Raw genomic sequence first — 16,592 nt, 5'->3', positions numbered from 1 at the left:
AATTCAATATATAAATAATTAAGTGTTTATCTTGAATGTTCATAGTATTAAGAATTTATTATTTAATAATTATTTTACATTCATGTTGTCATGTATAGGAATGTATTAAACGGATACTAAAAAATATCATTGGAAATTTTAAATTTATATATTGGTGTTTAAATTTATATTTAACATTTTATATTTTAAATGATTATAAGATAATATTTATTCAAAATCTTTTTTAATTATTAATAACTCATACATATATATCTTACAAAATACCCGCTCAAATTCAAAAAAATTATAGAGAATAACACTCCATTTATCATTGAGGTCGTTCAATGATTCATTTTATACTATTTTGACATGTATAAGAATAGATCTAAAGAATATTGAAGGATAATCGTATCTTTATAAATTTAAATTTTTATATAATTTAGATATTTTTTATATATTATATTAATAATTTAATTTTACAATTTAAGATTTTTAATATGATTTTTTATAGATTTGTATTATTAACATAAAATTATGTATTGGTTCCTATATATATAATTTTAATTATTTTTAAAAATATGTTTTTAATTATTTCGGACATAGCGTGATGCACGCCCAGCTGTAGTCCCGTAGCGACTCCAGCAAAGCAGAAGATGAGGATTGAGATGGCCCACCAACTCTCATCCACAACGCAATCTCTAATTTCCACTTGTACCCAATAGGCCAATATCACCACCATCCATCTCTTAATCCCTTTTTTTTCCCATTTTCTTCTGTGCTGCGCCTTAGAACTCACACAGGTACTACTATTTCACTCGCTCTACTACTAACCCAACCCAGCAAGCAAAGCACAAGAACACCCCATTTGCTTATCAGGTACGGTTCTCCTGATTCTCTTTATTAAACCCAACTTTCGAATCGAGGTTGTTTTCAATTCCCATCTTCTAATTTCTCTTCATTTTTGTTTTTTCTTTCGTAAATACTAATTTGTAACATCGTTGGATTTCAGCTATGGCTTCCAATTTGCAGAAGGAATCCACTTCTTCCGGTGAGCTTAAAATCCCAAAGTCCCCCCTTTTTTTGTTTTAACTTTGAATTGTGTTTGGACTTTGTTCCGAGATCAATGTTACCTGTTAAAAAATTTCCCCTTTTAGTACCAATTTTGGGTTTTCCAGTTGATAATAAGATGGTTACCTCTCATCAGTGTTATTGTCGATTCTGCCTTTTTAGTTGCATGCTTTTTACCTTCTGAATGCTTCGTTTAGGTCTTGAATTGATTGGCTTTTCGAATTAAAATAAATAAAATAACTGTCTTTCTCTGTTATTGTGATACTGCCTTTGAATTGTGTTATTCCTTTTCAGTACTTTGTTCAGGTCTTGTATCTGAATTAGGGGTTTCATTTCATCTACTAGAGAGATTGATTAATTTCACTTTCTTGGGGTTTAAATTTTCTGAACTACTAGGGTCATAGCTGATTGGTCTTTATGTTTTTTTGTGTGTGTGTGTCTTTGTTAGATGAGAGCAAAAGTTCTAAACCGGAAACATTGACCACCGAGGACAAAACTTTGAAGCCAGAAGCTTCTGCTGGGGGGTCACAACCAGCACAGTCTGGAGCTTATCCTGCCACTATGCCAGGACCTGGGTTTGTCCCACCCAATCCATTTGATTTCTCAGCTATGAGTGGCCTTCTTAATGTGAGTGTTCCTCCTTTTCTTTTTGATTCTTACGTGGGTTTTTATAAACTGTTTCTTTGAATAAATTAGTATTAATAATATTTATGTTTTCATCTGATCGTTTTTTTATAAGCATAACTCATCTTTTTCTTTATTTCCTTAATGCATTTCTGCATTAGTAATCTAGTCAAGTATCTTTAGGTTTACTGATAATCTCATTAATTGGTTTGTCAACACTGAAGTCTATTAAGGCTGGGAGCTAAAAGAAGAACAGTGTCCACTGATAAATTTGGGAGCTTGGGTAAATCTTGTATAGTCTGTAATTGCACGTATACAAGGGACGTTAAATTTTGTTTTATGGGGCTCAATGCAATTGGGGTAATCCAATGTTCAAGTCTTTTTGGGTAATTTTGAGTTTTAGTTTCAGGTCATTTTTGTTCCAGTTTAAGATTAAAATAAAATTGACAATGAAATTCTAAAAAAAGTTGTTAATATCAATTTTAGTATTAAGTTGGGATTATTACAGGTACAAATCAGATCATTCTCCGGTATAGAAGGGACACCAAGTTTTGATTTTTGAGTAATTTCAAATTCAAGTAATTTTCGGCCAGTTTTCTCAAGTTTGTCCGGTTTGGATTTGAAGAAAATTGATCATTAATTTTTTAATGGACAAGTAATCAATTTAACTTTTAGCATTAAATTTAGATTTTTATGGGTTTGGATTAGATTAGTCTCTGGGTTTGGTTTTTAAAGGCTTAGATATCTTTGGGTACAGTTTTTTTTTTTTTTTTTAACTTTTTGGTCAATTTGGGTTTGGACAGGTTCTGAAGTTTTCTTTTTTTGTGATTGATTCGGTCTTGATATTAATCTTATATATACAAGTGTGTGAGAGAGTGTGTTTGTGTAATAATATCATGTATATTCCAATTTGGATGCCCTAGTGGCTTTTATTTAAGTTTTAACTTTCAACAAATTTTAATTTTATGGCTTATGGTTCCTAATCATCTTGATTTGTTAGGATCCAAGCATCAAGGAACTAGCTGAGCAGATAGCAAAAGATCCTTCATTTACCCAAATGGCAGAACAGCTCACTAAGACGTTTCAAGGGGCAGCGACTGAAGATAGCGTGCCGCAGTTTGATCCACAGCAGTACTATTCAACCATGCAACAAGTTATGCATAATCCCCAGTTTATGAACATGGCTGAGCGCCTTGGTAATGCATTAATGCAGGTGTGGGCTCAGTTGCAAGTTTTTTTCTCTTAATGTTTTGCCCTTGTATTAAATTACATGAAATCACATTGAAAGATGAAGCTTTTGTTTTGTTTTTCTTTAGGATCCAGCTATGTCTAGCATGCTTGACGGTTTGACTAATCCTCAACACAAAGACCAGATTGAGGAAAGGATGGCACGTATGAAAGAAGATCCATCGTTGAAACCTATTCTAGATGAAATTGAGACTGGTGGTCCTGCAGCAATGATGAAGTGGGTGATTTTATTAGCTTATGGGCATAACATATCTCCTCATTAGAATGAGTGTAGGATGTGCATATTCATATTCATTCACTAAAAGGTTTCTTATTTAGGTACTGGAATGATAAAGATGTTCTGAAGAAGTTGGGTGAAGCAATGGGTCTAGCTGTTTCAGGAGATGCAGCCACTTCTGCCAGTTACTCTGCAGCAGATGAAGGTGACGAAGTAGCGAATGAGGATGAATCGATCGTACATAACTGTGCTAGTGTCGGTGATGTTGAGGTATGACTTAATGAACGATTTGTATGCATGTTTCTTCCCCTTTGGCAGATAATCTAAAAAGTTTTGACTCTAATCGTAATTTAGGGTCTTAAAGCTGCTCTAGCCTCTGGTGCTGACAAGGATGAAGAAGGTTCAGAGGGAAGGACAGCATTGCATTTTGCATGTGGATATGGTGAGGTATAATAATTTTGTAACTGAATCTCTCTCTTTCTCTCCCCTCTTTTACCATTGCATCGCCATCACCCAGCAAACGTAGTTTCTAACGAGGAAAAATTTGGTGCATAAAACCAGATGTAGTAGATTTAATTGTTAATTGCCTACAAGCATGCAGTATCCATGGAAATCACTAATGCTTATTGTCTCTTTATATCATAATTCATAAATGATAACCGTAGTCCTTTATGCGCCGAGGACCTTTTCCTAATAGCCTTGTCAAGTGCTAGTTTTAGGATGGACTAATATTGAAATAGAGTTTGAATGACCTACTTGATGGACCGTCGATAGCAGCTTTGGATGGCAGGATGGTCACATATCAATCAAGCTTTGCTTATCATCATCATCATCCAATATTAGTGTATCATGGAATCTGACAACTACTAAGATATGCTGGGTTTTTTTTGTAACGATAATCGCTTTGATAAATGCTAGACTATCAAGTTTATTGTCTGGAGGGTTAAAGCTAATAACTCAATATAATTATAGGTGAAATGTGCTCAAGTCCTTATTGAAGCTGGAGCAAAAGTTGATGCTTTGGACAAAAATAAGAATACCGCGCTTCATTACGCAGCTGGTTACGGAAGGAAAGACTGTGTGGCCCTTCTACTGGAGAACGGCGCTGCCGTGTAAGTAAAACGACTTGTATATGCCAGTCATCAATGCCGACTATTATATCCTATATTCCCCTTTTTGCTACAAAAGTAATTCCTCATCTCTTACCACAGCACACTCCAAAACATGGACGGGAAGACGGTCATCGACGTTGCGAAGCTGAACAATCAGCACGAGGTGCTTAAGTTGCTTGAGAAGGATGCGTTCCTGTGAGCCGGGGTGCTGCCAAACAGAAAGTGTATGTGCATGAGGTAGGGGCATTTTCAATGTGCTATTAGAGAAAAACCAAAACAAATTTGCTTTCAATTTTATGTGGTGGTGGCACAGCTCAACCTGTTGTCTATGCTGTCTGGTTGCTACATATAGCACATTTTCTTTTAAAGTTTGTGTTTATTAATTATTTTTCTGCTATGTGGTGGAATGTGTTCATGTGGACCGTCCATGATTCCCACTAGTTCATTGAATCAACATTTTACAGCTGTGCATTCTTTAGTAGTGATTAAGAAAACCTTTCTATCTGGCAAAGCTTAAGTGGTTTAGAAACGTGACTTTCATTTCAATGCAACTTTCATGCAATAGCTACATGATACAATGTAAATTAAATTAAAATTTCAAATTTATAATTTATAATTTAAAAAACCAGTGGTATAAATGATACAACGTCTACAATTTAACTACAAATATTCACGTCAACATGTTCATTGCTGCTTGAGAAACAAGAGTTTTTTCTTCTTTTAATTTAGTACATCAGAACAAAAGTATTTCAAAATAAATGTTTGAAATTCATTATTTTATTTAATGGTGCTAATTAATCTAAGAAAATTCTTTAAGTTAAATGAGTCAATAAAATCATTTTTACTTTTGTTATAATAATTAGTAGATTTGATGTAATTTAACTTACTAATATTTATGTAATTTAAAAAAAACACTTTCGTTTTTTTATATCGACATGATGAGTTCAAACGAATGATTTAAAAAAAAAATCAGTATCAATATTTTTATTGAAATGACTAATAATGTGAAATCTTTAAATTAATTAAATAACATTATAATGATTAAATCTTAAATCTAAATATAATAAAAAAGCTAAAACTGTAATTTTTTTGTTATTATTTTACCAATTTGATCCTTGAACCGAAGAGTAAAAATATCAATAAATAACTTTTAACAGTTTAATTACTTCAATAAGTTTGCATTACCCCAATGAATGAACGGAGCCATTCTAGTTGTTACCTCTCCTTTATTAACATTTTTTGTCTTGCTAACGTAAAAATTAGTAATTGCAGTTGTTGTCCTTCTATTATTCTTAAATTTAATATTTAATTCTATACCTAAATTTATCATAATTTAATTTATATATCTTTATAATGCCATTATTATTTGGTCCAATAGTTAACATTGTTAACTATACACATGGTAAAAATGCTGGCATATATGGAAAAATATCCCTTCCAACTCATTATTTTGATATAAAAATTTGAGTAAGGCTTAATATAAAAATAAATGTCTAAATTATACATTAACTTCAAGTGTTTAATGTTTTCTTCGTTACATTTTTAGGTGTCTAACGTAATAACTTTTTATCAGTTACATTTTTAGGTGTATACACAGTAACAATTATTAAAAAAATTGTTAAATGACACGTGTCGTGTTTATATTTTGGCTTAATGCAAAAATAAGTGCACAAATTATACCCTAATTTAAATTTAGGTGCCTAATTTTTTTTTGCGAATAACAGACGTCTAACGTTTTCAACATTATACTTTTAGATTTCTAGGTTGTAACGACCGTTAAATTAGGTCGTTATCTTATACATGTCGCAATTATATATATTTTTTAAAAATTATTTTAAAAAAAATAAATTAAGAAGAAAAAAATCTCCTCCCGCCTATGTAACACTTTCGTTTGTGCAAAAAAAATTATTCTCTCCGGTTACATTCAAAACCCCCTCGATTACTTTAAGGGTGCGTTTGGTTCACGGAATGTAAGATTACCAGTGGGAATAAAAGATTACCAGGGAATAGGATTACTGGGAATGTTGTATTTTGTGTTTGGTTGGTTTAGCGGGAATGTAAAATTACCGTGTTTGGTTAAAGGAATAAAAGATTATTGGAATGTATATTTGACCAAATTGTCCTTGTTATATATTTGTATAATATTACAAATTGTAAAATATTTATATATTTTCTTTAAAAAATTAAATTCATAATATTTATATAATTTTTTTACAAAATTAAAAATATAAAAAAGGTTTAATGAAAGGGTACAAAAAAATTTTAACCCCTGAACTTCATATAAAATTTTAATTATATTTTTTTTTGTAAATCTAAAATAATTTAAAGATAAATTTGTAATTTAACATTCGTATAATTTTTATTATTCAATGACAGAAGAATGATATTTTTGAAAAAAATACAAATTTAAGGGCATTTTAGTCCAAAACGCCGGTAATGTTAAAATACCTAAGGGAAGGGAGGTAATGACATTCCCGGCAATATACCCAAAAAAATCTACTATTGATAATAAAACATTACCATAAATGAGATTTCCGGCCAACCAAACATGGGAATCCCACAATCCTTGAATCAAACTCCCTCTAAGTGGGGTCGATTTCGAATGGAGTGCAATCTCAGATCAAGATTAGAATATTCTAGTTGAGTCCAAATCGACGAAAACATTTTTTTTTATTTGAATTCAACTTTTTCTTTTTAAGATGTAATCATCATTTAATAAAATTGTTAACTACCATGTAATCATTGGTGTATTATTATGTGATAATTAATATTGAATTTAAATAAAATAATAATTTAATTTTTTAAAGATATAAACAAATAAAAAAAACCTTTCAATTATTGGTCTTAATTAGAAAAAAAACAATATCATCCTACTTCAGTGGACAATAAACCATAATGTTAGTAGGGCTTAAAGCCCATGAAGAGTTTCGCTTCCGTTTTTTCCAAGTTCAAAATTCCAGGCTTGCCCGAGAGAACCACCTAAGCCAGCGGATCAGGGCACAACTTGGGAGCTTGGTCTTAAGCTATCTTTGTCTCTAACAAGGTAAGTTTCTTCTTTGTTCGTTAATAATGCAAGGGTATAATTTGAAAATATACTTGGTTGATGCCGAGGCAGATTTTTATATAATTTATTTCATGCAAGCCGTTCTTGTTTTGGCTACCGAGCATGGTGTCCAAGCAAACCAAAAGAACTAGAGTTATGATTTGCCAGTGCAGATGAGAAACCGAATAAAGATTATATAAAATAAGTATGATGTCTATATTTTATATTCAAATCATGTCACACACTATGCAACACATGCATTCATAGATAAATGTGCATTAGGTTTAGTTTCTTTCATAATATATCTACTGTTTATATAAATTAAACATGTTTGGAAGGCGACAAAAATATTCCCAGAAAATGAAAAGGAAAAAGAAGAAGAAACATGATATGTTTTGTACAAGAACTCAAACTTACTGATCCTTTGGGCTTCGTCCCTTTCCTTGAAGAAGTCGGATTCATTTGCTATCTGCATTGGAATACAATTTCCATTGCTAATGAAACCATTAAATTCTGCAATAATTTCTTCATTATTTGATCACTAAAAGGTAGGCCTCGTTGCACTGCCCTTCCAGCCAAATACATCACCTGGAAAAGGATAACTTCCCAAATTATAGAAAGGAACACCGCCACCTCCACAGCCGCTGTTGGTGGTGGTTCCACTGCCACCATCAGCCAACTGCCCTCCCCCACAATTACCAGTGACTCCAGATGACTGTGAAGCTGCCGGTTGTAGCTGAACTGCTGGCTCTTCCTCTTGATCAAGGGGCAACCTATCATAAACTGCATTGGCAAATGATGCGGCCATTAATACAACCGGACCCGAAGCCATTAACGGACCCGCCACGCTCCCTCCGACAACTTGACCCTGACCACCGGAGAGATAAATCGTCAAGCCACCGGACCCTGGCGGGGCCGGTGGCGGAAGGGAGGTCCCGGTTAAAGATAAAATCTCAAACCGCCCGTGCAGTGTTATGACACTCCCGGATGGGGGAGCCGGTTGCCGCAGTGTAACATTCGTGACCGCACCGGTTCCGCTGAGCAAACAAACACCCCGGCCACGCCGCCTCGCGTAGGTTGCTACTGAGTCGACTATGTCCGAACCGGAAGATATTTCGAGCACATGGGATTTTAGTGAGTTTGGACTGTCGCGGGTGACGATTATCGGTGGTTTAGGTTTATTCTTGGAGCCTGCTGGACGACCTCGTGGCCTTCTTCCTCCTGGAGTGGTGCCTCCGCCGCCTGAATCCGTTGTCGCGCCACCGTGATCGGTTGCTTCTTTCTCTGGTGTAAGTAGCTGATGGATATAACGAGAACCCGAACCAGCTGAATCCAACCCGGACATTGCTAAAAAAATCCACTTGCTCACAAGCTCCAATATCTAACTTCGATCTGACCTCTAATTAAAACGAAAAATTTAACAAAATAATTCGTAAAAAAAATCGAAAAAATTCAATGAATATACCACCTTCTGTACTTGGTGAAAGCTAGGTTTTTCTCATAATGAAAATCGACTGTGCTTAACAGAGATTATATCTAGAGCATAATATGGAAATAATTTGTGTTTTTTACTTTGTACTTTATACTGATCAGATTTCTCTACTTCTTCTTCTTTATACTGTCTGCAAATTAACCTAGCTTTAATTTAGGACTTAGGTTCTTCAGGAATTCAACAGAAACCCAGGTTAAGAACAAATAACAACAGAAAAAAACACACTAAAAATATCAAAATAGATCAACTACGTGTATCTTCACACCCAGATTCAGATATTTGCAAGGAAGAAGAGGGTATAATTAATGAAAAAAGAGAGAGCAAAATCCGAGCTTGATGGATGCAGTGTATATATAGATCATATAAAATAATTTCATTATTTTATATTCATTACCTTAAAATCTATGAATATGAATGGAAACAAAGCTTTGACAGGATGAATTGAAGGAAGACTTGAGAGGGTTTTCTTTTTTAGGGTTAAAAAATGGAAAACAAAGGGAGTGATTTCCTTCATTTAATATAACGATAAAGGTACAGATAAAGAGATGCTTTGAGAAAAAAAAATATTAAAAAAATTGAAGGATGCTTTGTTCCATGAAAATTATATGCATTTTCAAAAGAATTAGGTAAAATTAGATGTTAAAAAGAATTAGGGGTCTGGGGATGAATGTTAATTATTTAAGGATTTAAAGATGTTTAAATAGCATTAGGTGAAGTTTTCGGTTATTATTCCTGTTTTTTTTTATTTAATTTTTATTATAACCACTTAATTTTTTCTTGCAGACCTACAGTTGTCCTAAAGACTTTTAATTTAAAATAAATCAAGGAAAATTATTGTATCTTTCCGACAACTTCGTCTAGTACTATCCAAATATCTCTAATTTTTTTATAGAGAAAATAATTTCAGTGATCAAAAATGTCTTGTAATATATAATTTTAACCAATTTTTTTTTGGATTTGCCAAAATGATCAACTAAATCGCAATGCGATCGATAATTCGCAACGCGATCTCCGGTATCGCAAATTAATTTTCAGATTCGCAACGCGAACTTCGACTATCGCATTGCGATTTACATATTCGCATTGCGATATTCCAAGTTCGCGTTGCGATTTATTCCAAATTCGTTGCGATAGTCTAAAATCGCAACGACTAGTGATATTGCATTTGTTTCTTAAGAATTTTCTCTAAAAATATAGTATTCGCGTGGACGTGTCAAAGACACGTATTACCACGACCACGACTACGACCATGAGACGGCGGCGGCGGCAGCGCGCGAGAGTCCCCCTTGTTCTCTATCACTCAACAAGGAAGTGGAAAACCAAGCCTTAAATACCATTCTCAATAGTGTTTTCAATACTATGTGGGATTGAGCATTACCAAAACTTGTTCCCAATACTATGTGGGATTGAGCCTTAAATAGTGATATTATTTTTGAATGTTTTGCTTAAAATTGCAATAATCGCGATTGATTGTAGATTGACTTTTAATTATGACATATTTAATCGTATAATACTAATGCAATTGGTTGTTGATTCAATTGTTTTTAGGTGCATGATTGTTAATTGTTTCCTAAATAATCACATTGTATTGGAAACAAGTGTTGGTAATGATCAATCCCACATAGTATTGGAAACACTATTGGGAATGGTATTTAAGGCTTGGCTTTCCCACTTCCTTGTTGAGTGATAGAGAACAAGGGGGACTCTCGCGCGTCGCCGCCGTCGCCGTCTCGTCTCGTCTCGTCTCGGGTCGTGGTCGTGGTAATATGTGTCTTGGTCGTGGTAATACGTGTCTTCGACACGTCCGCGCGAATACTATATTTTTAGAGAAAATTCTTAAGAAACAAATGCAATACCACCAGTCGTTGCGATTTTGGACTATCGCAACGAATTTGGAATAAATCGCAACGCGAACTTGGACTATCGCAACGAATTTGGAATAAACGCAACGCGAACTTCGACTATCGCAACGAATTTGGAATAAATCGCAACGCGAACTTCGACTATCGCAACGAATTTGAAAAATCGCAACGCAAACTTCGACTATCGCAACGAATTTGGAATAAATCGCAACGCGAACTTCGACTATCGCAACGAATTTGGAAAATCGCAACGCGAACTTCGACTATCGCAACGCGAATTTGAACTATCGCAATGCGAATATGTAAATCGCATTGCGATAGTCCAAGTTCGCGTTGCGATAGTCCAAGTTCGCGTTGCGAATCTGGAAACTGATTTGTGATACCGGAGATCGCGTTGCGAATTATCGATCGCATTGCGATTTAGTTGGTCATTTTGGTAAATAAAAAAAAAGTTGGTTAAAATCGTATATTATAAGGCATTTTTTGTCACTGAGGTTATTTTCTCTTATTTATATATTTAACATCTTATCTCTAAATCTTTATTATTTTTCTCTCTAACATCGAACTTTCACTAATTTTACCAAAAAAAAACTAACAATATGTACCTTATTCCTCTTATTATTTTATGACATAAGATCTCTAAAAGAATATTAAATATAGAATAGATTATTATATTACATGGTATTTTTTATTTTATTTATATTATATATTGTTGTTATTATTGAAATTGCATTAGATCATAAGAAAAATGATGATTAAAAAATGGAAATATCAATTTAAAGACAGGAGTACGAAATTAGATTAAAAATAATAGGTGAGCAATTAAAAGTATTCATTCGATTTCCTAACCTTTGACCAAACAAAAATGGTGGCAGAAGAAGAAGACACAGACAAAGAGGAGGAGAGTCTTGAAATGCAGCATGGCACCAGACCAGACGCCATAACTCTGCCCGAACGTTCCAGTCACGTGAGGAGTGTCGGCTACATTGAAAAGCTTCCCTTCCTGCTAGTCTTTATTTACTATTTATTTTGTTTATGGAGATTAGAGAAAATAATTTTTGTTAATGCATGTATCATGGTGGAGGAAAGGTCCCAAAGAAGCTCATGGTTTTGTAATGAAACGGGTCTCCACCAATCAATTGGTTTAATGTGACGAGATATTATATTTCTTAAATAAAATTAAAAGTCGGAAATCTAACACTTACGAAGGGAGCGAATTCGATCCAACACTTACGAAGGGAGTAAATCCAATCTAAATTAATAAATTAAATACCGATAATTAATTTAAGAAAGTCTCCTTTTATACTAATACCTCGTAGGTCATCCTCTTTATCCATCATCACCCATTCTTATTCATAACCCTAAAATTTTCAACACTAAATTTTTTTTAGATAGTTAAATCATTAATATTTAAATGAAATGATTATTTGAAATTTATGTGTGTTAATTCGGAGTCAAAAAATAATTTTGTATTCCATCCTACTATCGTCTTCATGAAAAATAGGGTTTTCTTCACCTATTTCAATCATCGTCGAAAATCAGTATTCTCATATGTCGTATGCGACCATCCTAGATATTGATGAATTCGTCTCACCGTTTTGTACTGTATTATCAATTTAGATTTTCTCGAAATCTATTCGAAACCCTTATAAAATAATATACAAAATAACCATTTTTGAGGTTTGAGGACTGTGTCAAATTTATATGTTTTCATTTTAAAAAATTTGAATAGTGAGACATGTTATTTAGAAAAGATGAACAATATATATTTAAATTAGACTCAACAGAAAATCATTGGAGAAACCAAAGTTTTAAAACATTGATTTTTAATAATTCTTAATAAATTTCCTAGAAAACAATTCGAGAAAAATAGAAGCGAAAGACGAATAATTTATCATGGGCTTTCGAAATTTTTTTAATTGATTTCAATTAACAATTTGATTTAGCTAAGCACCTTTCTTGAGCCACCAAAAAGATTTATATTAGACATGGATAAAAATTCTCACAATTGGGGTAGGTTAGATGTTATGAAATTGTTATTTATTGATAAAATAATATTTTATTCTATACTATATAAATAATATAGTATCAAATAAATATATAATATGAATTTTCTTATAAAATTAGAAAGAAAAAAAACTATTTGAGATCGAATAAAAAAAATAAATTAACATCAAATTAAAAATTTTATTTCATTTTCAATGGGTTTTTTTAATTACACTTCAAAGCTTATTATAAATTCTTTAAGTAATTTATTTTAGAAATAAAATGAACTAATAATGGCAAACTTGGAACAGAGAATCTTTAGAATTTGCATAATGACTTGAGGGCAAGAGAAGAGCAAGTTGTTTGAATTAAATAATGTAAAGTGCGCAAAAGATGACAAGCTTCTTCATTGACACTTTACTAATTAATTATATAAAATGCATTGGCTTTTTTTATTTTCCAAAATATTATAATATGGAATAATAATTGTGGAGGTTCAATTACAAAAACATGTCCATGTGATTACATTCATTGCCATTCTCCTCCATATTTTATTATGCTTCACTGCTCAAAACCATGTCCTTCATTTATTCTTTTCTCTATTTTTTTTAAATGTAACATAAGATGTTCAAATATGATTAACATGATGAAAACCTATCGTACTTGAACTCGAGACCTCAATGAATAACAATCATCCTTTTAATTACTGAAATAATTTAGTTCGTGCTCATTAATTAAATTTTAGGTATGTAGTTGACACTTGAATTTAAAAATAATCACATACGTTACTCCAAAAATTTAACTCCCTTAAAGGGTAAAATTAGGGGTAAAAAGAAATTGAGAAACAAAATGAATAAAAGAAAGGCCGGAGAACAAAATAATGCCCAATGTGCCAATAACAATTTTATACGGGTTAGAATGGACCAAAGGAGTAATTTTTATACATCCTCAAGTTTTTTCAATATCACTTACACCAACCCAAATCAAGATGGGCTCATATGACCTATTAGCCCATTTCAATATTTGAATTTTGATCAAGTTATTATAAAATAGTGGCTTAATACAAAAATAATTGTCTAAACTTTATATCGAAAAACGTTTTAGTGTCTATTTTTTTTTACTAAAAATAGGTAACTAACGTTTTCATATAAGATTTTTAGATACCTAGAATGTAACAACCTTTAAATTTGACTATTAAATGACACATATCACATTCTAGAAATTTTGAAATTTATTTTAAAAAATTAAAAATATTTTTATTAAAAAAACAACCCAAACACAACCCGCATCCCCCCTCTCTCCCCTTCTTTTTTCCCTTTCCCCTTTCCCCTTTCCCCTTTCCATGGTCGTTGGCTAACCATCCGTGACCATAACCGTCACTTTCATCGGCATCAACTTCCGATCAAACCCCATTGATCTTTCATTGTAAAGTACCACCTTTTATCGTAGAGAAACGTTCAAAGGTTCGTTGGATTTTAAGCTACTGTCACTGTTTTTTGTCAATTTCGACAGATTCTGACGTCCATAAGCCACACTGGCACCACCATTCGAACCAACGTAAAATTCCAATCAAAACTCAAGTGTTCATCGACAATGGTGGTCAGAAATGGCGACAGTTGGTAATGGGGTTGAAATGAGATATTTTAGTTTTTAGAATTTTTTTTATAATTTCATTAAAAGTTTGGGTTTTTTATAAATAAATTAAGTTTTTAAAAATTTTTATAATAATATTTTTATTATTAAAAAATTTAAAAAATATAACGGTAGTCACTGTAAAAAAATTCTTAGTTACCTATTGTACTTCATATGGATATTAACTAGTTGACCGGATGCAAGTTCAGACATGAGTGACAACTCCCTGGCAAGGACGGCACCGGCTCCTATGGTCTCCAGCATCCTCGAGTTTGCTCCTGGTACCTCTCTGCTTGCACCTTTGACTCCGAGTAAGTTCAAACAGGCTGACTGAGATGCAAGTTGAGTTCCAACACCAACAGTGCCAACCTAAAGGATGAATCATAGAGTAACAGAGATAATTAGGTACCTAACATCAATACCCAGATTTTGTTTCAGCAATGGAAATGGACATGATTGGTTACCTCAATAGAAGGCATTGTGACAGAAATGTGAAGGTCTTTGCCGTCGTTAACAGCTTCCATCATGGTGATGCAATGAGAGCTCTCAACATTTTGAGCCGGATCTTGGCCGGTAGCCATGTAGACTGCACTCACAATGATACTGGCATGAGCTTTGAATCCATCCAGAGCTCCAGCCATAGCTGATCCGGTAAGATTCTTAAGCATGTTAAGCTCCAGGAGAGATTCCACGCTTGTCTTCAACACATTCCTCATCACATCACCTTTAATGATGGTTTCGCAGACAACAGATTTGCCTCGTCCTTCGATCCAATTTACCGCAGTCGGTTTCTTGTTGGAACAAAAGTTTCCTATATGAACAAATCCACGCATTCAGTAATCTAAGGTTGAACGGTAGAATTAACATAAATTTTGCAAGTCTGCAAAAAGGAAATGAAACTCACCGGAGATGCCAAGGACATCCATGTCGGGGAAATCGGTTTGAAGGAAATCCAAAACGTTTTGGACTCCTTTGGAAACCATGTTCATCCCCATAGCATCACCAGTGCTGCAAGTGAATCTCATGTACAGATTTGATACCTTGAAGCCTACCGAATCTACTTGATATGCAACCACCAAAATAGGAAAAACTTTCAATAAACCATTACAAAATTAGCTTGAGTTTTATATCAATCAATCTGGAATTCAAATACTATCGAAACAAACCTGTTGAAAACAACAGACGAGGTCTCAAAATTGTTACGATTCTCCAAATACAACTTCAAATCGGCTGCTCGTTTCGTGGTACTGAACCTTACAACCGGAGCTCTAGTCATCCCTCTTTCAATAGAACACTAGTAGCTCCACCGGACAAATGAATAGCCTTACATCCCCTGTTAGTGCTAGCCACAAGCACCCTAGCCATGGGAACCGAGAACTCTCTTCCATTAAGCAACAACGGCCCAGCAATTCCCACGGGAATCTGCACGTACCCGATCGGCATCTCACAACACTGCCCCAAAATCGACTCGTAATCGAACCCCTCCAAGGGCAATCCAGACAATGACTTCCCGGTTAATCTCTGCAACGCCTCACGCCTGATTGCAGCCGCTCTCTTGCAATCTCCTAATTTCGATTCCAACGAATACGAAGGAGTTGTTCCCGCCACAACGGATTTAATTATCTCCTCGTCTTCCTACGTTAAAACTGTCAAAGGCTTTTCATCGAACATTTTCTGGGCAGTCACGATGGGTGTTTTAGGAGGCAAAAGAGGTAGCGAGCAATCGAGAGCTTGTCCACAAGGGACTTTACGGGCATCCTCTTTACGAAGCAAAACTTCATCTTCCTCCTCGTCCTCGGAAATCCAAACGTCAGGAGAAGGCCGGAAAACCAAAGACTGAACAAAGTCAATCCCAAAGAACCCCATAAGATAAATGAACGATGCAAAGAAGGCCAGAATAGCGACGATCTCGGAGAAGGTGACGACGTGGAGAGACGTGGAGGTACGGATCTTTTTGCGCCAACTGGAAAGAAGGAAATAATCCACCGAGAAGAAAAGGGTAAAGAAAAAGCCATTCATTAGATGCAAAAGAAGTGGCAATTCATCTGAGGCTTTAGTGGGAATGTGGGATCTTCGTCGAAAGAAACCGTCTTCTTCGCCTTCAAAGCTTGAACAAGTTTAGCCGAAGATAGCCGAGTAGCCTCCATTTTGGGTGTTTACGGCGGCAGAAGCAGAACCCCGACGGTGGAGGGCGGAGATAGTGAAACCGAAACAACTGAGAGTCGGTTTTCAGTTAGTTTCCTTTTACGGTTTCTGGGAAGGATTCGAGTTTGAGATGCCAAAAATAAAGGCGGGAGGCGGTATTTATAGGATTTGAGGAAGAGTGCGT

The 16,592-nt window shown here is 34.3% G+C and overlaps 2 protein-coding genes and 1 pseudogene across 2 annotated transcripts; 1 reads left to right on the top strand and 2 right to left on the bottom strand.

Annotated features, from left to right (window-relative positions):
• The first annotated feature begins 761 nt into the window (after positions 1 to 761).
• Positions 762 to 4,711, top strand: LOC120207586 (ankyrin repeat domain-containing protein 2A-like). Its single transcript, XM_039207018.1, has 9 exons — positions 762 to 855; positions 989 to 1,027; positions 1,496 to 1,674; positions 2,672 to 2,884; positions 2,988 to 3,136; positions 3,238 to 3,406; positions 3,491 to 3,583; positions 4,109 to 4,248; positions 4,348 to 4,711. The coding sequence occupies exons 2-9, from the start codon at positions 991 to 993 to the stop codon at positions 4,445 to 4,447; spliced, it is 1,080 nt and encodes a 359-aa protein (XP_039062949.1). The 5' UTR covers positions 762 to 855; positions 989 to 990; the 3' UTR covers positions 4,448 to 4,711.
• Positions 4,712 to 7,636: 2,925 nt separating this feature from the next.
• LOC120207577 (AT-hook motif nuclear-localized protein 25-like) lies at positions 7,637 to 9,267 on the bottom strand. The gene is made up of 2 exons (XM_039207003.1): positions 9,178 to 9,267; positions 7,637 to 8,690 (listed from the first exon to the last, which is right to left on the bottom strand). Exon 2 carries the CDS (start codon positions 8,634 to 8,636, stop codon positions 7,833 to 7,835), a length of 804 nt encoding a protein of 267 aa, XP_039062934.1. The 5' UTR covers positions 8,637 to 8,690; positions 9,178 to 9,267; the 3' UTR covers positions 7,637 to 7,832.
• Positions 9,268 to 14,419: 5,152 nt separating this feature from the next.
• Positions 14,420 to 16,513, bottom strand: LOC120207578 (annotated as a pseudogene).
• Between the last annotated feature and the right edge of the window lie 79 nt (positions 16,514 to 16,592).

Source organism: Hibiscus syriacus, unplaced genomic scaffold (assembly GCF_006381635.1).
Source record: "Hibiscus syriacus cultivar Baekdansim isolate YM2019G1 unplaced genomic scaffold, ASM638163v2 tig00015072_pilon, whole genome shotgun sequence".
Lineage (NCBI taxonomy): Eukaryota > Viridiplantae > Streptophyta > Magnoliopsida > Malvales > Malvaceae > Hibiscus > Hibiscus syriacus.
This window is presented reverse-complemented; position numbering and strand designations above follow the sequence as displayed.

Bases quoted from the DNA above. Each gene is read 5' to 3' on its own strand.
- LOC120207577 (XM_039207003.1), bottom strand. From the start codon at position 8,636: ATGTCCGGGTTGGATTCAGCTGGTTCGGGTTCTCGTTATATCCATCAG.
- LOC120207586 (XM_039207018.1), top strand. From the start codon at position 991: ATGGCTTCCAATTTGCAGAAGGAATCCACTTCTTCCG. The intron at 1,675-2,671 runs GTGAGTGTTCCT...TTGATTTGTTAG, and splicing joins CTATGAGTGGCCTTCTTAAT to GATCCAAGCATCAAGGAACT. The intron at 3,137-3,237 runs GTGGGTGATTTT...TTTCTTATTTAG, and splicing joins GGTCCTGCAGCAATGATGAA to GTACTGGAATGATAAAGATG.